At 32.4% G+C, this 26,588-nt stretch overlaps 1 protein-coding gene across 1 annotated transcript; it reads right to left on the reverse strand.

Moving 5' to 3' along the window:
• Positions 1-339: 339 nt before the first annotated feature.
• Positions 340-24,536, reverse strand: LOC148275185 (protein artichoke-like). Its single transcript, XM_088236042.1, has 4 exons — positions 24,161-24,536; positions 6,916-7,119; positions 2,259-4,882; positions 340-2,176 (listed from the first exon to the last, which is right to left on the reverse strand). The coding sequence occupies exons 2-4, from the start codon at positions 7,065-7,067 to the stop codon at positions 465-467; spliced, it is 4,488 nt and encodes a 1,495-aa protein (XP_088092168.1). The 5' UTR covers positions 7,068-7,119; positions 24,161-24,536; the 3' UTR covers positions 340-464.
• Positions 24,537-26,588: the final 2,052 nt, after the last annotated feature.

The following is a 26,588-nucleotide window of genomic DNA, read 5'->3' on the forward strand; positions in this document are numbered from 1 at the left end:
ATGACATTGTGTATTTTTGAAATATTATTCTTGTAGGAACCTTGGTCAAAGGATAAAATTCTTGATAAGAGAAGCATTAAAATACTTTTATTTGATTTAATAATTTATCTTTATTAATAGAAAATTTCTGATTTGCTAAAAAAACTAGTATGGGATGATTTGGGGTTGCTGATTTTAAATAAGTTGCTGATGAATTAAAATTACTTTTGTTTAATTATCAGCATATAGATGTTTATTTTGTTGAAGAGAAATTAACTCAAAAAATATTAATGTCATCATTACGAAATATAGTATTTTAAAGATTATTTATTTCTATTTACAATAATATTACAGTTTGCACATTTTTTTTATTAACAAATCACTGTACGTATGTCACTATACTTAACATGATCAACAGAAATTCAGCATAAATTAAAAGTAAAATTATTGTCCATTGCACAATATAAATCATGTAAAAATATGTTTTAAGTAGGTAAAACAAATGTCACGAGGAAAACAAATAATGATACACTACACACTAAAATATCACAAGTTATTTTACCAGCTCTGTTACTACCAAACATTTCTACACCGGGACCTACATACGGTTCTAAACCACTCTGATTATAGTTCATGAAATACCAACTATGAGATGAGTTGAAGAGATTAGATTTTGTGGTCACTTCATACTCCATGTTGAAAGATGTCTTGCTACCACGACTATTAACCCTATAGGGTTCGATTGAAGATGGTATTTGAGTGTTGTCAGTAAAACTGTGTGGATTTTCCACCTTCGTAATTGTTGCTGACTTTCTCCCCATTGGTGCTATGTATGTTCCTCCTGGAACAGCTAACACGGCACTCGGTAACGATGAACTCTCTTCATTCTTTGCATACAAAGACAACTGATGGTTTATATAAGCCGTAGGGAATGTTGTAACGGTTTCGTCTGTCTCATTTTTAAATTTTAGATTCACGTCATTATTCATAAAACTTATTCTAGTGGAATTAAAACCAGTAATTTCTGAACCATCATGTTCCCCGCTTTTTATTTTACCTGGATGCTGTTCTGGTTTCCTTGCCTTTAAATTTAATTCTTCTGAACCTGGCAAAATTTTATCGATCAATTTTTCTTCTAAATCTGGTGATGAACTTCCGCTTTTAATTATTGTAATAGATCTGTTCTGATATGAACCCCCTTTATGGAAGCTAGGATTACCAAATGATTCGAACGAATCTCGTGGACCATCAATGCTGACACTCTCGTTGAGGTTTGAATTTAGTGGTGAATTGAAATGTACTCCTTGCTCTCCCGAGTTAATATTACCCATGGAATGATCTGAGGGAATTTTATCAGACTTTTGATTCATACCTATTGTTGATGGGAAGTCTGGTGGCCATGAAGATTGATTGACTTTTATTTTCTCCCTATCAAATTGATAAAATGTCATATTCGGATCTGCAATTGGTTGAAACCCACCTGAAGAACCGGGTGTTAGAGGAACAAAGCCACCAGATTGCAAATCTGGTTGCGAAGGAGGGTAATGCTGTAATCTTCCTACACCTCTAGTTCTTCCATCTTGCATCTTTCTTTCAGTCTTTCTTTCTGAACCCCAGAGTTTACCAATGTTCAAAGATGGTATAGGCATTCCAAAGAATGTAAAACCCGACCCTGGGTTCATTTTATTATTCTGAGCATTCAAATGTGTTCTATTGGGATTTTGTCCAGCATAAAGAGTCGGTGTATCCCCAGGAATAAGGTGATATGATGGTGTGGAGTTAAATTGATGAGATCTGTTTAAATTAATGTACTTATTGGAAGAGTTACCCAAATCAACTATGTTGGTGTCGTTAAAAGGGTAATCAACATATTCATCATAAAAATACTCAGATTCTTCTGGTGATGGGGCTATTTGAACATTATTACCGACTTGTGGTACTAGTATAGATTGATCTCGTATTTTTTCCATCCAGGGGGCAAACACTTCAGATGTTCCATATTGCGTTGTGTCAATTATTTCACTTTCACATCCTGGAAGAACCGGTTCTTCTTTCAGCTTATCTCCGTCGCAATCCTGTCTGTAGAGTTTCCTTTCTTTCAATAGAACGCCATCAGCACAGCGCGGACCTGTCGATGAAGCTTCTTGTAACCAAGCTCGGAACCAAACTAAACTGCAACCACACACAAGGGGATTACCTGAAAAAAAATGTGTGAAACATTCTTTAATCTCTTTATATTGTGTAAGATATATCTAGTAAAAAATTGTCAGAATTCATACCATCTATGTCCAAAACTGCAATATTGCTACGAAGAGTCTTAACAGATTCTTCTGGTAGTGATGTCATCCTATTATTTCTCATGCTTAGCACTTTTAGTCTTGGCATGTTATTGAAAGGAGTTCCCTGAACTGCACATATTTTATTGCTGTCCATTTTTAGTTCAACCATCCATTCCATCTTTTCAAAAGCCATTGAGCCAACTCTCGATATTTTATTATTGGTCAAGTCTAGTACCTCTAATGATCTTATATTTCTTAGTCCAGCTGACTCCAGTCCTCCAATTTGATTGTTACTTAGATTCATGAACTGCAGATGTGGTACTTTATAAAAAGCATTATTGGATATTCGGTGTAAATTGTTGTCTTGAAGTTCCAAATTTTTCAAAGATGGTAATTCTGCAAATGCAGCATCTGGTATTTCAATAATGCGATTTTCACTCATAAGTATTGTTTCTACATCTGGCAATGTTCGAATTCCTCCAGGATGAATCATTTCTAATTCATTACTTCTTAGGTCTAATATTTCTAAGCTCTGCAAATCTTGAAAAGCTCCTTCTCTTAATTCCAGCAACTTATTATTTGACATTCTTAGTTCTTTAAGGCCTGTAAGGCTTCCCAGTATTGGTGGTGAAACCATCTTCATTTGATTATTACTCAAATCTAATATCTCCAATTTTGATAATCCTGAAAAAGTTTCTGGAAGTGATGTAAGATAGTTTGATGATAAGTTGATGATTTCCAAATTTCTAGACTTTTCTAATGCATTAATTGCAACTTCGTGTAACCTGTTCCTACTGAGGTCTAAAGACCTTAAATGCGGAGCATCTCTCAAAATATCAGATTTCAATATTTCCAATATGTTTCCATGTAAATCTATATGTGTCAAACCAATTACATCTTTAAACACATTTGGGCTTATACTAGCTATCATATTGTTGTGAAGATCAAGCATTTCGAGTCTAGATAATCCAGATAGAGATCCTTCCTCTATTTGTTGCAGACCATTCAAAGAAATATCTAATTTTCTTAGCTGAGGCAAAGTAGCCATCACACCAGATGGGACATTTCGTATTGCATTAGCGCTTAAGTCTAGCATTCGTAAAGAAGGAAGATCAAGGTCTGGGGATGGAGGTAATGGAAATGCAGTCATTTGATTACGTGACATGTGTACATACTCAATTCCTCTTGGCAGTCCGGGCACAAATTCTAGAAGACGATTTCTACTCACATCTAATTCATAGAGACCCATTAGGTGTCTAAATGTAGCAGGATGGATAGAAGCCAATGAATTCACAGACATATTAATATGCTCCAGAAGTGGCGTCTCTAAGAAAGTCATCGGATCAATAATGGCAATATTATTACTACTTATATCAACTCTTCTGAGGGATGGCAAATTTGTTATTAAACGAGGTTCTAATCTTCTAAAGAAATTCATTGATAAATCCAGTCCCTTAAGAGCGGGTAAATTCCAAAATGGACCATCAATATGATTAGAGAGAGAATTGTTTTTTAATCGTAATTCTCGAAGTGCTGGCATTGCCATAAATGCTTCTCTTTCTATCGTCCGTATTCTGTTATTATCTAAATGAAGTCGTTCTAATGTTGGATGCCCTCTGAGAGCGCCATATGGGATTTCTTCCAACAAATTGTTCCCCATATCTAGAAATTTCAGCCTAGGTAATGCGTCCAATATAGCACGCAGCTCAGAGACATGATTAATTTCATTTCCTAGAAGCCATAATTCTTCAAGTCCACTTCCAGATGACTGTAAGAATGACTCAGGGTGTACTCTTTGGACATAATTATAATTTAAATCTAAAGTTTTTAAGGAGGGTACTTTGTGAAACGCTCCATGGAATATTTCTTCAATTTTGTTTTTTGATATTGTCAATTCTTTTAGTGATGGCAAATCTACAAATGAAGCCTCGTTCAATCTGTCGATTCGGTTTGAATCGAGTTTTAGAGTGGCCAATGCTGGGAGTTCCCGACACACCCGCCCCACCATACTTGCATCAGATATTTTATTCCTTTCGAAAGATATTTCTGCAAGAGATGGTAACAAAGACATAGCTCTGAGATGAATCCAAGTCAAACCGCAATCAGAAATATTCACAACTGAAAGTCTGGGTAGGTCATGCAAAAGATTAGATTCGAGCTTGGTAAGTCTTGGACTGCCAGTTACTTCGAGTTTTTCTAATAAAGGAAGGTGTTTGAAACTTCTTCCGTTTAATTCTATCAACGATGATGATTGGACTTTTAAATATTTCAAGTGGCTCAGTCGTGAGAAACTTGGTAGTCTTTTAAGTTGATCGCTCTCTATAGTGATAGCTTGTATTTTTTTCATATGAGCTACGCTGTCTACCGGTAAGCTTCTTAGATCATCTTCTACTATAAACAGTTCCATTAAGGAATCTTCCAGACCGGCCAGCCATCCTGGAGCAACTCTTTCTAGGTGATTGTTTCTCAGCATGAGGCGCAGAGCACGGAGAGGGCGGAAGGCTCGCCCGGGAAGCGCCGGTAGGTGGTTATGTTCGATGATAAGTTCGTCTATCGGTCGAGAAATGTACTGGCCTATTGTTTTCAACCCTTCCACAACCTTTGGTAAGTCGCTATGTGTGCACCTGAAAAAATAAATAAACCATTCAGAAAGGTCTGTTAGAAGGTTGAGGATAAGGAAGATAGATTTTTACAATATAATTGACCAATTTGGAATTATTTATGTATTTGAAAAATAATAAACTCCAAATTATTGTGAGTTTGTATAATATCTACAATCTAATGTAAGTATCTACACTTTATTTAACAATAGGGTATTTTCACAACTCGAGAATAACATCAAAAATATAATGTATATTTAGAGCAGGTTTTTAGGATTCTAATGATAACTATCAATGTATTCAAAACAAGTTTTCATTTACAATTTTCGAGTTTAGAAATGAGCACATACAAAACGGCTCGCAGCTGGCATCACGTCATTTTGACGTCACGCGTTATGATCACCGACTTTGCTTCTGACAAACATTTCTCACAAGTTTGGCGCCAAAACATCATACGTGCCGTTTGTCCCACAGGATATGAAACGTCTCGTTTTCAAGTAATTCATAATATGAATATTCTAAACCTTAGTAGAAAATTTATTTGACGTCTGACAAAAAAATAGTAATAGCGTTACCGTTGTTTGCTAATTTAAAAATAAAATTACATATTTTTAAAAAATATTAAAAAACCCTATTCTAGTCAGCTTTATTTTACGGGCTGTTTAACCAATTACGTAATGTAGACTGTAAATATCATGTACGAATTTATTTATTTATGGACATTGTCGATGTATACAATTTATAGGGATGAATATTACAATATAAGAACAATTTACAACATTAAAAAAGAAGCACTGACAAACATAAGGGACATCAAGACAAATTTTGAACTATTTATTTAGTGCTTGTTTAGATTGCTGTAAACTTCAACCAAAAAAGGCCAGATCTTGTCTTACGTTAACAATATGACAAAGACGGGTAATTGAAGAATTAAGGCCATAGTTTGTTCAATGCTGATCGATGAACAGTACTTCATTGTTTCTCAACCTACGAGTCGGAATACAGAATTTTACCTGTCCGATTGATTATACTATTTAGTATGCCGAATATATATAAATATATATATATAGAGTCAATATTAGTTTTACGTTTTTGTGACTAGAAATATTTAACATTGACTCTATATCAGTATATTAATAGTTACCTCTTTCCAGTCCAAGCATCCACGCTACTTTTCAAAGAAAACGATGTTGGACTGATTCAATGTGATTTATACAATTCACATAGAATGGAGGCCAGACCACGGAGGCATATTCTAGAAGAGGGTGAATAGTTGAGCAATAAAGAGTTTTGATATGCTGCCATTAGTAAAATCAGAGGATATTCTGTTAATGAAGCCTAGTAATGTCAGTGCTTTATTTACTGTATTATCTATATGTTCGTTGTATATCAGTTTAAAGTCCAAAACAACTGCTAAATTTTAGATGGAATTAACTACATTAATTTTGGAGTTTTCTATCAGTTACTTAAAGGAAATTGGTTGTTTTGTTCTATGAAATGACATTGTTTTGTATTTTCAATATTTAGTTTTAATCTGTTGACTTTACACCATTGGTTATGTCCGATTGAAGAAGAAAACAGTTTTGTAAAGTTTGAATTATTTTAATTTACATAATATTACACAAATGACAAGTTCATAAATAGGAAACAGATATTATTAATATTTAAAGCATTAACTTTGTGGTCAAACATTTTACTAAATGTTATTTAATATTTGTTTATAACCACTTACTGACTTTTATATGTCTACCGGTTTACTGAAGAGACGGGTACGTCTCGAAACCGCTAGACATAGAAAAGTCGGTAAGTGGTTACATACAAATATTTAAAAACATTTAGAAAACAGATAGCTATTAAACACTCAGTAAGCAAATTGCCCTATTAATGCGTGATTTTCTAACTTTCATTCATACGGCTTCTGGGTGCGTAAAACTGTGCATGAAATTAGTTTTTTAGAAATGTTTCCCAAGAAAAATCTAGCGACGAGATTCAAGGATATTGAATCCAGCATCACTGCCAGAAACAATAATGGATACAAGAATTTGTATCTTACTTACCATACTTGGAGCTCCTCATTCCTCGTGGCACACACGCATGGCAGGATGGTATCGGGTGGGGGGCACGGGGGGCGCTGCGCCTGGCGGCAGCTCACCAGGAGCGCCACGCACGCCAGCCACAGCGCCCCGCGTGACGTCATCACGGTTCTCATCCTGTTCAGACGGGCTGGCCCCTCGCCAAGGGCAGGTCCTTAGAACTCATCCCTGGAAACAAACATACCAATACTTAAACATATTTACGTTATGTGCATTGTCAGCTAATATTTGAATATTCGCGCCACACATACAACTTTTACTATTCACCGCTAGGGACGACAACAGCGCTCTATTACAACCAATAATAATGCGACTGCTGGCGCATGCGCAGTTTTCAGAAGGAAAACGCGGCTAGAATAAAAACGATCGCAATTTAAAATGGCTTTCAATTATTCCTTAGGAATTTTCTAAAGTAAACATCGTCCGTTAATAGTATATTTATATATATATATTGATCTCATAATGTATTTTAGATTTAGTATACCCACGCACAGGCCATATGTCTATGGAGTATTTTTTTTGTTTTCATAAATAAAGTGATGTTTTCATAAATATGTAATAAAAAATGTACTAAAATAAGTAAACAAAAAAAATGTCAATAAAATAAATTCAATAATTTATATTTTTCCAAATTTGTATAGACAAGGACTGGATTTAAATTTCTTGGGAGTTATTAAGATTAGCATATTGCAACAGAAATGGAGATGAACATTTTAGAGAACGGATTATTCTAGTTTTTGCATTTACAGGGATTACGAAATATTAAAGTGGCCACTTAAAACTGGGTTACGCTGTTTTAAGTAGTCACTTTAGTATTTTATATATTTAAACATCCATATTTCTTTGATTCTTCCATATAATACGTTAATTTTTGTTTAGTTAAAAAAGCTGAAACCTTTGTCTACAAAAGTAAGGATAAACTTAAAATATTATTGGTTAAACCAGCTTGTCTTAGAAGAATTATATTTTTTTTAATATTTGCAGGCGTTGGCTTGTATGTAAAGAAATAATTAAGCCAAATAAATCTCACCCGTGTCAATAAAGGTTTTAACTATAACTTCACAAAGATCAACAGATGGAAGAAATTAATAAACTTAATAAGGCGCGGATAGCGCACGCAAAAAGCAGAAGTGTAGATGCATTATGTATTACAAAACATAGCGCGTTTTAACTTTGTTTTTATACTTCCTGTGTCAGTTGCAAATTTCACTTCCATACATCTGTCAGTGTCACGACTCACGACCAAGACTCCACGCACTGCCAACAGCTTTGATTGACATGGGTTTATTAACAATCGCTGTACTTAGTTCACCGTTCATGTTATTGCCCTTTTATTCTTATAATTGTAATAATTTATAAATCTTTACGCCTTCAAAAGTAGGTCCATAAAATACTTTGGCCTTAGATATTGAACAAACAACAAAACATCAACCTTCCTTATTATAAACGAATGAGGAACCTCAGCCCTATGGGAGATGGATACAGTAAACATTAGAGCATTAAATATATCATTAACAAATCTCTTAAATTCTCCGGATTTGTCAATAGAGCTACATCCGATTTTAAAATCGTATTAACTCTAAAAACACTTCACTGCTAATTGGGTTCGTCCCATTCTTGAATACGCCATACGCCTGCGTAATATGGTATCCTTCATATATGTTACTCATATAAATCGCACCGAATCAGTTCAGCATAAATTTATAAGAAAAATTGCGTACAAACTAGGAATTACAAGAGAAAACTATATCAATACCGACATGGAACTTTTCCTTAATATATCCAGTCTCTCACAACGTTGGTTTAATGCAGATTTTATTTGCATGTTTAAAATACTTCATAGTTTATTTGGTATCCTGACTATTCCCCAACAAATATCTCAGAAAGAAGACTCAGAAATAATGAAATTCTGTTCCTCGGTCATCATAAGATTAATTATGGTTTCCATGCGCCTAATAAAAATGAATGAATGATCAGATTTGTACCCAGAATGATGAAATTTGTAAATGAAAATTAAGATCTTAATTATTCTGATTGTAAATTGTTTTTTTTTACAAATAAACTGAAAAAATATTCCCAATAAATTTACTGTATATTTGTAGAATAACCTAAATTCCATAATGCCTGTATAACTTGTCTTTGCTTTTCTTTGTTGTATTGCTTCTATTATTTATTACTGTATTAATATTGTTTTTTTTTCGTTATATGATTCGTCTTAATTGGAAAATGTCCGTAAATTTGTTAAATAAAATAAAAATAAAATTATACGGCATATTTTCCTAAAAATGTACGAAAAAAATAATTGTTTTTTATTAAAAACGAATTACTTTGAACGACGTCACTGGTTCATATAAATCAACCAATGATACGAGACCAATGGACGGAACTGATTGAGAATAAGCGGAAGAGAACTTTTGACGTCACACGAGGAGTTATTTTAGAAACACAAAACTTTAAAAAGTCAAGGCCCTTATAATACGATGTATATATATATTTTTTTTTTGGCTTAGTTTAATAGTCTATTAAAAAATAAAAATATGTTTTAAAAACACTGAACTTCCTCATTGAATGCGCTATTTAGCTGGAAAATAGGTCGATATTTCTACCTCGGATAACTCGTTAAGTAAATTTAGGACAGTCATGGTGGCTGAAGCAGAAGTCAGTATTATATTCTTCGCGGCACAGGTAAAATTACTGGACCACAGATCCGGCAAACCGTAACACATAATCTTTTAACACCTTGTTTTTTATCGTTTTCTTTTGAATCGTCGCGCGGCGTCTCGATACTCATCAACGAAAAGAAATAAACATACAGGAAAGAGCAATAGAATTTATATCTCTACTCGTTTTATTATTGATAACTTACAAAGCGCCATTTTCGTAATATTATACCTCAAGGGCGCCTTACGAAGTGACGTTGATTTAACTGAGAATTTGTAAGTAAAACTTTTTAGTAAAACGTTGCGTATGGGTATGATGACTTTTCCTATCGCCGCGCCGTAGATGTAACTGATCCGTTGGTTAGGCTTCTGTTAGCTAGGTTAACTTAGTTATTTTCAATATTCCTTAGCAAAGTTGATCAGTGACTTATACATAAGGCAACGGGGGTTGTATTTACCCTTTATGGAATATGTAACCAATGTAATTTCTAAAATAGTGGAGTGATACGACTGAACCTAGAGATTGCAAAAAAAAGTCTCGCTGAGGCATTCAACACACAGCAGGCGAATAATTGTATTCATTGTAGATCTGCTTATACCTGTATATACCATTGCAATCGATTCTAGACACTTTATCAATTAAAAGTATCATAATTATTATTGCTTAAAAACATTTTATTAATTGACGGACGACATCAACCGACAAATTTTCTAAATAAGTAAGTTTATTAGTTAGACATCTTCAATCTCCATAATTACTGGTTTATTTACATTTTTTCAAAGGGAGTTCGAACTGTCAGTGGTCGCAGTGAGTCATATCTTGCTGGATGTGATGCTGAGTGTGATGTGATTGAGAGAATAAAAGGCGAGTTTCTGGCGCCTCTAAGCCAGAACCAACTAGCTAAGGTAACCCCGACAGAAAAATCCACCGGAGAAGGCAACGGGAAACTACTCTAGTCATCTTTTCCCAGGAATCACTAAGGCGAATACATCTAATAAGCAGATGTCCTGGCTGCGGAAGTAGCGCAAGACTGAGATGCTTTCACCATAGTGATCGCCAACGTCGGAGGGACCTGACCAAGGCACCGCAAGAAGAAGATACATGTAATGAGAAAATGACTATTTAGATGGTCGATAGTTAAATTTTTGATTTTATTTCTGATTTTTTCTTTTCTTCGAGTTTGAGGTTTGAAATTAGTTTTAAAACTTTATGAATTGCGTAAACTGATGTTAAAACAAACGCTCATCTTCTTTGTGAGGATCTCGTAACAAAATACAATACAATTTCAAAACAATCCGTAATTTTTCAATTGTGCAGCAGACGAAGAGTGCCTAGTATTGTTTGTGTATTTCCAAGGTTTTGTGCTTCCTCGAAGTATGCAGATGGTCGCAGATTATTTAGTATAGTGCCTTTGTATTCAAATAACATGGTTAACAATTGAAAAAAACTGCATGTTCCTTTAATCAACTCAAGGCAAACTTGATAATCTTTAGAATTTACCGGCAAATAACACATATTTTGGGGAAGTATTTAAATAGTTTCCCATATTATTCGATTAGCTGTGGATATGTATAATAATTTAATAATTTGTAAACATATATAAACAAAAATCTCTACATCATTTTTTTATGAATTTACAGATTTATAAACATTCCTGAAAGTGAAATACTTTTTTGAATACATTTTACATACGTACATCTTTTATAATTGAATTTCTTTGATTTTCACGGCAAAGCAAATTTTCATTTAAAGCGTATTTTCAGCGCTTTCTAATGATGTTTCGGAGAGCATTTCTGCGAGCGTATCAACTTCGTTGTCCGAAAAATTAACAAGGATTGTTAAGAATACACAGCATAACAACAGAGAATAATAATTAGTGTATTTTATGTGAAAAGTAAATAAGAATATTATTTTAAACATATGCTTGGGTTTTTCTTTATTTTGTTCAAAGTATGCAGGTATAATATAATGAACGTTTTCTGAAAAATACTGTTCGTGTGATTATCCGACTTGAAGATGATACATGACGTTAATTTGCTGGATCGTGAAATCTAAGTTAGTTACGTCATCTTGAATTTTTGTAAGAACTAATCATAAAAATACAAAGTTATCATTCAATATTATATAAAATATTATATGTTCATTCAATAATATAATACTTGCAATTATTTTGCTACAGCAAGATAAAAAAACTATAACAGTAAATACTTTGTAAGTGTAGAGAGGCAACTTAAATAATATTATGTACAATATTTTACGTGAATGCATATAACAATATAATCATTTATATTTGTTATTGAGCCGATTTGTCTGCGCCTTGCAGAAGGCAATTTTAGTAACAATTTATGTCAATATTTTAAATAGGTACCTATATACGTCCAAATCTTTGTAGACTAATATAGGAATTTAACCCATTTATGATTTCATCTAAAGAAACCGATATCTCAACAGATACAAACAAAATAGCTTTGATAGATATCTCGATCGAGGTAAAGGATTTTTTTATTGGGGAATTTGGGAATTCGGGCATTTACATGGTCTTACATATTTCTTTCTTAAAAATGTTCTCCATTTCTGTTGTAATATGTAAATCTGTACTAACAACATTTAATTAGCTTTTATATTATGTAATTCACTCCATTTAATAATATAATATACAGTAGAACTCCGTTTATCCGAAATCCAGTCATCCAGATTACCAAATATCCGGATTGTTATCAGAAACCTTGCTACTCATAAACGGTTATTTTGTCTAAGCAATTAAGTTTTTAATTTGATCAAAAAGTAAAAAAGTGTTCTTAGAGTCAATTTTCCGTTTTCTTTCAAAATATTGCCTTAATTTATTGGTTTATCCAACTTTCTGATTTTGAAATCAGATTTCTGCGTTTCCGGATAACGTCTGGCATTATTTATCCGGATAATTAATAAAAATTATATAATAAATGCTTTATATCAAAAATGTCAAGTATATTCGATTTACACTGATTTTAGTAAAACTTTTGAAAAGGTTTGTCATGAAGTTTTGGTAACAAAGTTAGGTTTGTTAGAAGTTAGATGGAATATGCTGAATTGGTTTCAAAGTTATTTAACTGGTAGATATATGATAGCGAAAGTTAATGGTTTTATGTCACAACCGTTTTTGGCAACAATTGGCGTTCCTCAAGGATCCCACTTAGGACCGATTTTTTTAGTATTTTTGTAAATGACATAATAAAATTTTTCAAAGATGTTGATATTCTACTGTTTGCCGACGACTTAAAAATATAGAAGATTATAAAAAATGAAACTTATTGTTATACTCTTCAGGAGAATATAAATATATTGTACAATTGGTGTTGTTTAAATAAACTTCGGTTAAATATAAGTAAATGTCAAAGTATAACCGTTTGTAGATCTAAAAACCTGATTAAATTTACTTGTTAAAATAGTATTAATTTGATAAGAGTCTCTCAAATAAAAAAATCTGGGTATTTTGCTTGATGAACTACAGTTTACCTTTCATATTAATCAGATCGCTAATGATGGAATGAAGATGCTTGGATTTGTTTTGAGAGTAGCATCAAATTTTAAAAATCTATTTACTGTGAAACAATTGTACTGCATATTAATAAGAAGTAGACTTGAATATAATTCTTCGGTTTGGTCACCCTATTATGAAGTTCATTCTCATGCTATTGAAAGGGTACAAAATAAATGTTTGCGCTTTATAAACTATACATTAAAAATACTTGTAGAAGCCTTAAATTATGATTTTCTTAGAAATTTCATTACTCAAATTGTGAGACCGAAGAGTTATAGCTGATTCTTACTTAAAATAATGTAATCAATAATTGACAGCCCTGCTTTACTTGAACTAATTCAAATTCGAATACATGGTAGGTGCACTAGAAGTAAAGAATTATTTTTTTGTAACAATTCTTGAACTAACTTCGAAATGCATTCACCTTTATTCAGGATACAGGTATGGATACAAGTTTGAACAAATATTCTATATTTTCAATACAAACTCTGTTAATGCATTAAAATGTAAATCTCACTCGTTATTTTTTAGAAAAGTAATGAATTTATTAATTACTTTTCTATTTAATTCTATTTAATTTTTTTTTTATACATACAGTATTGATTAAATTTTGCTGTTATTTTTTCCAGTATCCTACTTAATTTAATAAAAATAATGATTAATCAAGGAAATCTTACGGAATGTTGGCCTCTCGCTATGGTTTGTGATCATAGCAATAAAGAAATAACATGCATTACTATCCGATGATCTAGATTATTATTTTGGAACAATGTTTCTCTATTTCATTCACAACATATCAAGAAAAGGCATTTCGATTAATTCTTGGGAATTTGAAACAAAAAAGGTCGATTCTAAACAACGTAGATAATTAATATTATTTTTATCTGATGAAGGATCGAGTTAATAATGTGCGATCAAAATGTATTAAATATTTAAAAAGTAGTCTCATTTTTTCTTTTCAAGATTTTGACAGGCGCCGCACACGGTTTCGGTTCATACATGCTAGAAGCTGTAAATTCCCTTCAGAATGTTTGAACGATGACGTCTTGAAAGTATTCAACTTGGCAAATACATGCTTAATTGGTCCGACTAATTCAACCGTTTACTAATGACTACACCCTAAAGTACATATATTTATTTGTGATTACTTAGTTGCTATCATTCGCTCATTGTCGCCCTCAAGGTTGTATTTTGAGTTTATTTTTTTTATTTTTGTTCAGAAAAAATGGAAATTACTTTGAAAGGTATGCATGATAGTTTTTACTCATGTGTTATTCTGAAACATGGTTAATGCTCCTGTAAAGAAATGTATAAATTTAGTCATTCTATGGCCCATATTTTTTTGTTTATTACGTTCCTCGAGAATTTTTCTCAAAAACTTCAAAAATCGTAATTTTAAAAATATGTTGTGCAATATACTGGCAACTAATCTTCAATTGAATATATTATCGTTTTATTTCTCGCAACACCTCGCATTACGTTTATTTTTCAAAGACTATGTAACTACACGATTTTCAGCCAAGAGATTTTTTTAACATGAAAGAATTTATCCAGCAAGATACATTTGCGGCAGTGCATAATAATGTTATTAATAAATTTCAGCTAAAAAATCAAATATGTTACGCCTTAAACTTATAATTTTACGTAGATTTAATTTTTTTCAGAATTTAATTGGTTCGTTTCGGTGAACTATCACGTAAATGCTAGTTTAAAAAATAAATATAGATGAATAGTAGCTTGGGTGTAAATATTTTATTTTTTCATATATTTTCTTGTATTTAAAAAATAAATTTATATATTATTATTTGTATAAACATGTTTATTCTGATCTTTCCGGCTGTTAATTTTTATATGTTATTCATTGTTTTTATAAATGTAAATAATATTATTAAGTCAGTACCTATATATATAATCTTCACCAACAAGCTACAAAAAGTGGCTTGGTGGGATTTTAGTTTTAGTAAAAATATAACAAGTGAAATTTTTTTAAATTGTAAAAATGTATAATTATGCTATTAAATCAAATAAAAATAAAAAAAATACCTTTGGTACAATGTTTCAACATGGCAGGATAAATACATCGCACAAGTTGGTTTCGAGACTTTTTATATTTTTTACCGTCTAGCTCGTATAAAACGAAACACTGTGCGTCGTACCGCAGTTGGTTAGACGACCAACTGTGAAACTGCTGTTGGCGTCACGGGTTCCATTCCTTCCAGTTGCAAAAAAAACTTAGAAAATATTTTTTTTTCTCAACTGGTCTGGGTGTAGTGGTGTATTTTTTATAACTTCCTTTCATGTTCCTCTGTTTACTACCTGCTGACAATTTTCTAAAATAAACTTAAGACTTAGCGAGTTATTCCTTTAGTTCTTTGGATTGAAATCATAATTATTTACTGGAATCACGAAGTACAGTAAATTATGTTGATTGGATCTTAAATATTTAACTTCCAGTCACAAATAATTAAGAAGAGAAAAAAAATATATCGATCACGTAAGTGTTTAATTTTATTGTTAATATTACATGTGTGTTTGTACTAATATTTACAATTATTTTAATTACATTAGACTAATTTATACAAACTTACAGTTTTTTTAGTTAAAAAGAAATATTCGCGTTCTTATGGTTTACCCAAATATTTCAATTTTGGGACCATTTTGAACGAGTTGTAAATAATTTCTTAGAAGTATAAAAATTGGAAAATTGTTTTCATTGGTTCAGCCGGATGAATCTCACCCACATGATAAAGACTTCAGCTCTTTTACTTCACAAAAGCCAACAGGTGGATGAGTTGAGGAAATGAGGATGTTTAAACATAGGCAGAATGGTGAATGTCACACAGTGTGTAAAGTGGCCACTTAAACCAGCCAATGACAGGTCATAAGCCCTGCAAATGGCCAGACTTCCATTTTCCCCTTGTCAAAAATGTTTTCCCTCTCTGTTGCAATAAATTTAGAGTTATAAATTACTCACTTTTAGAAAATGGGAACTAATTTGTGGTAGAGCGGGGTGTGAACTTCGAACCTAAGGTCCGTGAGTCCGCGACACTAGCCACGGGACCACAACCCAGTTCACGACTCGTACGATTTGTAATCGATTTTAATTTGATAAATTTCTGCATCGTAGTGAGTTAGGTAAACACTAAACAGAAAATGCTTTTTAAAATATGGGTTTCCAATAAAATAAATAAATGAATTGTTTAGAGATGCACCAAATATAGATTAAAGTAGCGTAAGTAGGTACTAAAATTCATAAGAATGTGTTTTAACAGTCTTTATTTTACTGGCCACGGTATAGTGCACAACGCTTTTACTGATTATAGAATAATTTTTACGTTAATTAAATTAAATAATTAGGATGGCGCAATGTGGTAACACGTTACTACATTATTTCAGTCACCTACGAAGGACATCAGATTTAAATGACACAAGATGTTCATTGTTACCTCGACAACTGCAGTAATAACAAAAATACTACATACACATTTATTTAGATAACAAATTCCATTGCTGGAACTTATAAAGAAGCTCAGATTTATTACGATTTTTCCTAAAGAAATCGTTCTGTATATTTCAATTTTAGGTTTCGTTTTATAACAACCAATCTACGTTAGTAAGCTTATGTTATTATGATTCTTTTTTAATAATTCACAAGAATTCATTATACAAAAATGTTTTCTTATTATTAAGAAAACTACGCATTATATTGTTTTTGGATGTTGTCAAATTTACTATTCGGTTAGATCTCCATTTTCAACTGTTTAGCAAATTGAAATTAATAAAAAATACAATTATTAATTTTGTGTGTTACCGTATAAATATAAAATTCAATTTCAATTTTCAGTTTTCAATTTCTTTATTTTATACGTTTATGTACGTTACAAAAATGTTTCAAGTCATACATTACACGAAAAAATTATACTTCAATTTAAATATATATAACAAAGATGGTAAAATAAAAATACCCAGCAATTAAAGAAACAGGATGCTATCCTCTCTGAACTTCTTTTACTAATATGAAAGATGGCGAAATCCGAAGAGATACGGTTGAGTAAAGACATTGCTCTTCCATCTGGCATTACCTTCGGCAGGTTGGTTCTGCAAGCAGGAAGATAAAACAGCTTATGCTGCCTATGTCTAAGGTAGTCATAGGAAACATAAAGAAAAATACTATCCATGTTGATCGTAAAACCACAGATTAATCTGAAAAAATACATAAGTAAGTATGCATTTCTTCTATTCCTATATATAGGAATATCCTATATAGGATATATCCTATAATATAGTTTAGATTTAGTTTGTCGGCCTCGTGGTGTAATGGTTAAGCGCGTTACCTTACCATACAAGAGGTCTCGGGTTTGATTTCCGACATGGTTGACATGAAATATTTCATTAAAAGGGCATTTTTACGCTAGAATATTTCTTAGTCCCTGGGCTGGAACTTGAAACGTAAGACTGATCATATTACCTTCATGTAACAAAAATGATCAAGATACGCTGAAGTTGGTGTACCAATGCAGTGTCCTTTGAACCATTAGGTGCGGAAAGGAAATGATGATGATATAGTTTAGATACAGAGAGAACATTTTCATATTGTTCTAACCGTTAAAAAATATTTTCAATAACCTTGCCTAGTTTTGTATTTTTATTGGGTACCTACCTACTCTAAATATTTTGTCATTTAAAATTTATATTATTTTTTAGAATAAAATATACAGCTGATACCTACCTAATGTAAATATAAAATTATGAGGTCTTAACATAATGTCCATTTTTTTCCAACTTTAAAAATGAGCATTAAAAGTTTAAAAAAAATTGTAAATGTTGTTATTTTCGGTTTTTAATGACGTTTACTTTAACTTTAGATACATTATTTTATTTTATTACAAGCCTTCAAAATAGAATGTCAAGAAGATGAATGTGAACAATTTCGACACCTCTTTCTGTTAGCGTTTAATCGAGGGAATAAAGCTGCCAAAGCCGCTCGCAGTATTTGTGCAGTGTACGGTGAAGATACTATGAATCATTGACTAATTTGTTGGAAAATAATGAAGGAGAATACATTATTGATTAATTTTTCGTTTCCTCTTGTTCTCTTTATTTGCAAAAAAAAAAACAGATACAACCTGTATTAACACCCAATACATAGGCAAATAAGAAAAGCCTATTATGTATGAAGAGCTTATTATAAAATGCTATTAAACAATAATTCCAAAAATTTTACTCTTACAGATTAACACTTATAAGTAATGCAGCATTTGTTGTTTGATATATAATATGTATATATTTTTTTTATGATATATTTTTTTTTCCTATTATTTTTTTATTTTTTTGATTGAGCGAATACAGTCCAACACTTCTCCTTAATTTGACTGTAATTGTTTATGTAAAAATATTTATTTTTTAGTAGGATTAATTTTTATGTTGGTAAACTTTACCAACAAGCCACAAAAAATAGCTTGGTGAGGCTTTTGTATTTATTAGGTGGAATTTTTTTTGTACCTTAATTTTTATTTATGTGTACTTTCACAATTAAATAAATATTTAAATAACCTATTTAAATTCTTGTTTCAAAGGGTTTTTATTTCGGTGTGTCACTGTTGCCATTGATAATAAAATCAAACACAATAAAATTTTACAGCCGAAATTCCCTTCCTTTTCCCACACAATCCAAAACAAAATCCATTTTTAAAATATAAACTTTCTACATTATAAGCAATGTCAATAATATTGAAAATCCCATATTAAAAAATAATAATTAAAATGTGATTTATTTGATCCAATTTTTAATGACCGGATGACAATAGCTTACTTCTAGAACCATGTCGCCTTCAATGTCAAAAACACATAATATTCAATAAAAAAAGGTATATACTGCAACGAAAAAGTGATTTTATAAATAATTTGATTTATTTCCTGTTCTTGAAGTTCTTTCGTTCAAAACCCGATTATATTGGAAAAATATGCTAGAGCATTCTTAAATAAAAGAAAATTCTTAAATAATGTGTAAATGTATGCTGATCTCGAACGACCTTTCGTTTTAAAAGGGTGAAAGTACCTTAAAATATCAGCTATCAAATTCAATATTAAATATTATTATTGTTAAATTGGACGTAAAATGGGATACTAACAGTAAATTAGAAGATAACTTTCTGGTATTTACTTACTAACCTTTGTCTCATTATTTTTCCATACCTCTGTTTGTAGGCATAAAACTAAAGAAGATTAATTTCGTAACCGTTACATATCAGTTTCTGTAAGAAAAAATGTCACGCATTGTAATTCTAATAACACATGTTTGAAATCAAAAACAGTTATATTAAATTACTGTGACGATGCCTTTTGAGATCACCGCTTCTGAGAAGATTGTCAAATCAAGAATGTATCCTACTTACTTTATCATAGACTAAGGTACTCTGTGTCTAAGGTGGGTACTTACTTTTATTTCATTTTATAATTTTTTGAAAAAACTGCATCACGAAACGACAATGATTTTTGCTATGTCAATATTATTATTTAAATTAGACTTTTATTTTACTTAGTACTTGCTATTTGAGTAAAATTTATCACAATGATGATACTTTTAACGCATGAAAGATAATAAGTATCATGAATAGTCCAATTACATTATGAATTGCGCAATTAACCATTATAATATTGTTATACCTACGTGTTCAATAAAAGGTTGTTGCAGTCGACTTTCTATGGCATATTAAAATACAACATTCATATATAATCGCCATATTCTTCATGTTTTTAAATTATACATAAGGCTTATATTAAAAAATCGTTTGAAAATTATGTGTCAGGGGGTATGAAGAATAATATGAGTAAACGATGACGATAATATTGACAGACAACGAATGGTGATAAGCATATTAGCGGGAATGCTTGCCTGTAGGTTCTTCAAATGTAGGTTGTAGCGACAATGTTAAGACATTTTTGCAGAGCTTACTATACATCCATCTTCACCAACGAGTTTTGGATAAATACACTTTGCCGTAAACATCAAAAATGAAAATGATAATGCGTTTTAACCGCTTTTCGAGCTTTCCAGATTCTGCGGTTCAACGGAAATATTTCGGGAAGGTGAGGTTTCTTCTTTGAATTCTCTCCTGAAATGCAAGATCCGAAGGATTCAGACAAGAATCAGAAAAACAAGAAATCTCCTGATTGCAGTCCAACCATAGCTGGATTCGCCAGGCTAAATTGATTGGACTTGCTTAAATCCCCTGAAGGATTTTTGTTGCACAACATAAGATGGAGAATTTAAAGAAAGTTTATGAAAAACACGCCCCTACTTGTATTCTAGAATAAAATATGCAAAATATTATTATTATTACGCATAGTTCCGTTTACGTTTTAACCGAACAAGTGTTTTCAATGCGTTGGCTACTCTGGTAAAAATCCTGAAAAGGGAAATCGAGTGGAGAAAGGTTCGCCTCGAAATGTAAAGATTGGCATGTTCGCCTACCACGCTCGATTTAAGGTTCAATTTGTGACAAGATTGACATAAAATATATATTTAAACGATTGGTTTAGACTGCACGGTCTGCACGTCTCGTCAGAATTTATAAAATAAGATTGAGGGTGACAGGCAAATTATGAAAGACTATATATGAATGTGTGCTTGTTAAAACATCCTTTAGACAATACACAAAAATGTTGGAAAATCAATAAAAACTGTCAATTGAATAAATTAATTAGAATAAAATATTTATTAATGGGTCAGCTCGACGTACAATGTAGCTATAAGTTGAGAAAATATTATGAATCTTGAAGTACTTACTTTAATTTTTTTTAAATTAATATTTAAATTTCTAAAAATGTTACTGTGTATTATTAATTGAGACATTGTTGACAGGATTGGAAGTTATATGCAAGCGTCCCTATTTGCTTGCTCGCCTTTATACACATGGTTTTTCAGGGCCAGACCTCGAAACATCAGAGGAACATTCCCCTTGGTAAGCTTAAAAAAAAAAAAAAAATTTCCAAAAAGTAATTTTAAGAAAATAAATAAACATGTGATCTCAAAATGTAGTACATCCTCAATTTCTCGGACAATCAGTCCCTCCACAAACCCCTACCCCTCTCCTACCCAGCCGCTTCCCTTATCCGCGTCTGGTGCGTTTACTTCGTTGGTTAAAATACGTTTGGATCGCATTTTTTTTATTAGGGAGGGGTATGGGTTTGCGGAAGGGATGCTAGTCCGAGAAATGAAAGATATACTCCATTTTGGGATCATTACCTTTTTTTTTTTAAATGACTTTTGGAAAAATTTTATGATTTTTTTAAAAGCTTACCATGAGGAATGTTCCTCTAAAGTTTCACAGGCGGGCCCTGAAAAATAACACCTTAGATTAGTGGAATGGCCACCTACCAATTCAGTTTAAGGTTCTACCATTGATTTACTTGTTTGTTCTTTGGATAAATTCTATAACTTCACTGTGAAAAATATTCTGTATGTATACTCGTAATATTAGTTTTCTATCACCCGTCGATGTAAGGAGTGCTCTCGCGAAATATATAGTTTTGTTCTTTTAAGAATCAACACGTGTGACACTAACAATAAGTATTTTTTTTAAATAATAAATTATAATCATATTACGTACATAACTCAAGTGAATTTCCTTCACTTTTTGTAAAAATATAATGAAAGGTGATTGGTTTTTTAAGTTTCTATAAAAGGTGTTTTCACACTTGTTAATAATATTTGTTTATTTTTATGAAAGGCCATTTATTTAATGCGTTTAATGTCGGATATTTTCATGCTCATTTTCCTCGCTTTCTTTAATCAATTAAGTTTATTTTTTCTAAGAAAAATCATCGTGAAGGTTGCGACCAATTCGGTTTGATGACTTCAAATTTAATTTACCTTTTAATCTTTGTAATTTTCCGTAGCTCCGAAAAAAACCATTTCGATCATTGGTGACTGGCATTAATTTGATGAAAATGTTTAATGCTGTTTTTTATTTATCAAATAATAAGTAAAAAAATAACGAACAGAAATTCCTATTGTTTTTTATTATTTCTTATTATTATACTATTTCTTCAAAGATCATATGAAAGTAAAATTTAGTTTTTTTCCTATATTTCCCATTTAGTTAGTAAAATAAAAACAAAGATTTTTTTAATCACAATCGGCCGTTACGTCCTACATTTTTTTTTGCTTTGATTCCGGAATTGTTTTTGAATTTTATCACTGTGTGCTGATATTTTTTTTAATTTTCACAAGACAACTATCGTGAGTTTAATTTTATGTTACCTTAACAATTATATTCATTAAACCTGTATCCACATCTAACGGTGCATAAGGCACTTCGTGGGTAAAGAAAATGCAACGTATCTGGATCATATGTTGCGGGAAGGTGATGTGATTAGACTTACAATTCAGGCACAAGTCCAGTGACAGTAAAATATTTGCTATTTAAATTCACAATTTTTTTCTTCATATAAACCTTACCGGGAATCGAACCCGGAACCTGAAGCAAGGCAGCGGAACGCAAAACCGCTCCGGAGACGGAATTTTCCCCGCGCAATTTTCTTATTCTGAATTTGTAATTATTTTAAGGTGCCAACAGACATTATGTATTCTAAATTTTCCGATTTTCAATCATCAGCTGAAATTTTCGATTGTCAAATAATGTCGCTGACAAATAACGTCCATGATATTGCTACAAGATATACTCGTAGTGTGTATTTATTACCTTTAGACAGATGATTAGTAAAAAAAAAGAAATTCAGGTTACGGTTTTATTTAAAGGCGTCTGATTAATGATTTTGTTTCAAGTAATTAGTTTTTCCTTTCACCGCCTTGCAAATATTGTTCTACATGTCCGAACCATGAATCTTCATATAAAATTAATATGTGTCCCTTGTTATATTTGCAATGCGCATTATTCATTTTATTTTCTCGCCATACGCATGTCCGCTTTCCTTTTGTGCAAATTAGTAATTCGTAAAATGTTATTAGTAATTCAATTTAAAAGTTTCAGGAGCATAAAAATTAATACTTTGGAAGCAAAGAGTAGACTAATACTGAAATTAAACACTCTCAACCGAGACGAGGGAAAAATCTTTTTGATATATTACTCGTATATACGAGTCTCAACCGATGAAGAAATTATTGGAGAATGTGGAAATCTAGGCATTTACAGTGTTTGACATTGGTTGGTTTAAGTGATTAGTTTACACACTGTGTAACATTCACCATTCTGCCTAATTTTCGTGATTTCTACATCTACACAATTTCAGGAGTTGTACATCTAGTCAAAGTAAGCGTCCATTCACAGAATTGGATACTTAAAAAGCCCTATAAATGCTTAGATTTTCACATCCCAATAAATGGCAGGTGCCGTGGCACAGTTGGTTAGACGTCAAACTTTGAAACTGGTGTCGCGGGTTTGATTCCCGCTAGTGGCAAGAAAAAAATCCATAAATTTGTATACAATATTTTTTTCTCAATTGGTCTGGGTATTGTGGTGTGCTTTTCATAACTTCCTTCTATATCCTCTCTTTCCCACCCTCTAAAATAGATGACCCTCTGAAATAGAAGCTTAGCGGGTTATTCCTTTAAAAATAAAAATAAAATCTGCGTTTCACTTAAGTTATCTATCAAAAAGTGTTTTCCTTAGTTTCTCTTGAGATATTGGTCTCTTTACTTTAATACTTAACTGATCTCTCTTTATTTTTCAATATTTTTTCTGTCTTTTCGCTTCTTCCTTAAAACCCCTCTGCATTGATCGATAACGTTTCTATGATCCCCGGGATAAGAGTTTATTTCTCCCATTTATCTACACCTAATGATGCTTAAGGCACTGCATTAGTACAATATTTTCAGCTTGTCTTGCTCATATGTGTTACATCATGAAGGTAAAATGATCAGTATTACAAATCCAGGACCTGTATTACAATGGAACGTTGGCAAAACATTTGCCAATATTCGTCAATATTGCTAACGAAAACTTAATCACGATGTTATTATTTAAGTACAATGAAATCACAAGAATCTTTTTTGTATATACGTACCAATTAGATTCCAATGATGAAAGAGATCCGAGAGATCACAGAACTATTCAGAACCACGATATTAGATATAGATTTAATTTAATATCAATCTAAAACACTTCACGACACTTATTAATAGCGTGATAATGTATTTATATCAAACGTCAGTCCGTTGTCACTACAAAAATCGCAAGTTTTACACAACTGTCTGCAGACTTCAAAACATCGCGCCGTCATATAGTTCTCGTGAATCCGTTGCCGGGTATCTTTGGCCGTTTGAACAAAGATTCTGGTAGGCGATAGACGATTCGGTTCTTAGGTTCGTTCTCCAGAGTATTGGACGACCAACGTTCTTGTAGCAAAAGGTTCGACTGCCGGCGATGGCACGCGTCTCCACAATTCTTCATAGTTGGCTGGGCACTGCGCACCGCCCTTCTACTCTGCCTCTTGCTACACATCACGGCGCGTGATAGTTTGATGGTTACGAATATTTAGCATTACCTACTCCGCCTACTTAGACTAAGCAAAATTATTCAGAGAGGTTTACATTCCCGGGTTTAAAAAAAAGGATTCGTCGACATTTTTCATTCGTGGTGGCGTGATATCAAACGTACCCGACTTTACAAGATTCGATTGTGATAGATTAGTGCAGTGCCCTGTGAACCATTAGATGAGGAAATGTGATGATGATGATGATGAACAATGTTATATTTTAAATTAAACGAAGCAGTTTGTGATTTTGTGTGTTAAATAATTGTTATTATTTTTTTTTGTTGTTAAATTAATAAAATCAATTTAATACTCCTACTGGTTTCAGAATTTTATTATTTATTAAATCAATAGCATACTATCTTTCAAAACGTTAAAATCTTCTTCTTTTAATGGCCTTTTCACCTCTCAACTCGGGTGTTCTGGCCAGTGCCAAGTTTTTTGTTTTTTTTAAACATATCTACACATGTGTTAGTAATATAATATATACAAGTTAGTAAGTTAGTATTCAATATAATATATACAACAACAACAACAAACCATCAAGCCGTTTCCCCGTAAGGGTAGGAAGAGAGGATAGAAGCCACATCACTCTATCTTTGCATACAGATCTCGCTTCCTCTACATTCATACATCTTCTCAAATATTTGTTGGATTTGGTCGTGCCATGTCTTTCTCGGTCTTTCTATATTTCTGCATCCATCAACATTCGCATTGTAAATGTTCTTAGACGTTCTTTCGCTGTAAATTCGTTCTACATGTCCAAACCAGCGCAGAGCTCCTTTCTTGATTTTGTCGATAATGCTCATCTCAGCCTTACATAATGTACGGATATCAACATTTGTGCATCTATCGTACATAGTTTTACCACGCATTCGCCGAAGAGATCGCATTTCGACAGCATTCTGCCTACTTTGTACCTACTGTTTTTCCAAGTCCATACTTCGCTCCCATAGATCAGGGTCGAGACCAGGACTCCGTTGTGAACTGCTAATTTTGCCTCTTGCGATAAACATTTATTTGCCAAGGTTGATTTAAGTGCACTGTTCCCGGCACTCACCCTCCTTCCAGTATCTTTCTCAGTAATTCCATTCCTAGTAAACATACTTCCCAGATACACAAATTCCTCTACTTGTTTTAGTATAACTCCATTCACAGTGATTTCATATTTAGTCATACTTTAATTTCTTTCAAAAATCATCACATCGATTTATCGACATTCATCAGCAAATCGCTTCCCTTGCATACATCGTAGACCTTTAATACCAAGAATTAATAATATAATATAGCATAATTACAGCTTAACACCATTTATAACTAGATATTTACATATAATTTTAAATACACGTTTATTGGGTGGGGCCAGGAGAGTAAGAATATGAATAGGGAACGGGACGTTGATATCGGAGAGGTCGGATAGGAACTCAGGATAACAATCATTAATGGGGCATCCAAAAAGAACATGATTTAGATAAACGTTAAGATCTCGCTCATTGAATCGATTATATCTTACGGAGTGCGTGTCTGGGGTCTCACCTTCCAGTTTCATCTGGGTAAAATTTATGATATTCAGGTGAGGGGATTGTACCCAATAGCATAATCCGTGAGGCGCAACATATGGGCGAAGGTGTATATTTTGAATTATGTAATCTACTGCCGGTAAAGCAATTCTGTGACGGCAAATTGATGGTCACTTTGTTGATCCGGAATGTAAAAAAAGGGTTTTCCACGCTTACAAAGAGAACTCACCTTGCGAGAATTGGTGTTTTTGACTCCCCCATTTGCGATTGTCGTTTTAAAAAAGAAGATCTCAGCCACTTATTCTTTAACATATTACAACAGAGATGAAGAACATTTTAGAGAACGTAATATAGAAGTCTAGGCATCTACAGGGCTCATGACCTGTCAGTGGCTGGTTTAAGTTGCCACTTTACACACAGTGTAACATTCACCATTCTGC

This window comes from Micrasema longulum, unplaced genomic scaffold (genome assembly GCF_059751315.1).
Source record: "Micrasema longulum isolate JH-2025_06_02 unplaced genomic scaffold, ASM5975131v1 h1tg001492l, whole genome shotgun sequence".
Lineage (NCBI taxonomy): Eukaryota > Metazoa > Arthropoda > Insecta > Trichoptera > Brachycentridae > Micrasema > Micrasema longulum.

Coding starts and splice junctions, on each gene's coding strand:
- LOC148275185 (XM_088236042.1), bottom strand. CDS start 7,067: ATGAGAACCGTGATGACGTCACGCGGGGCGCTGTGGCTGGCGTGCGTG. Junction 4,883..6,915: donor AATGAGGAGCTCCAAGTATG/GTAAGTAAGATA, acceptor TTATTTTTTCAG/GTGCACACATAGCGACTTAC. Junction 2,177..2,258: donor TGCAGTTTTGGACATAGATG/GTATGAATTCTG, acceptor ATTTTTTTTCAG/GTAATCCCCTTGTGTGTGGT.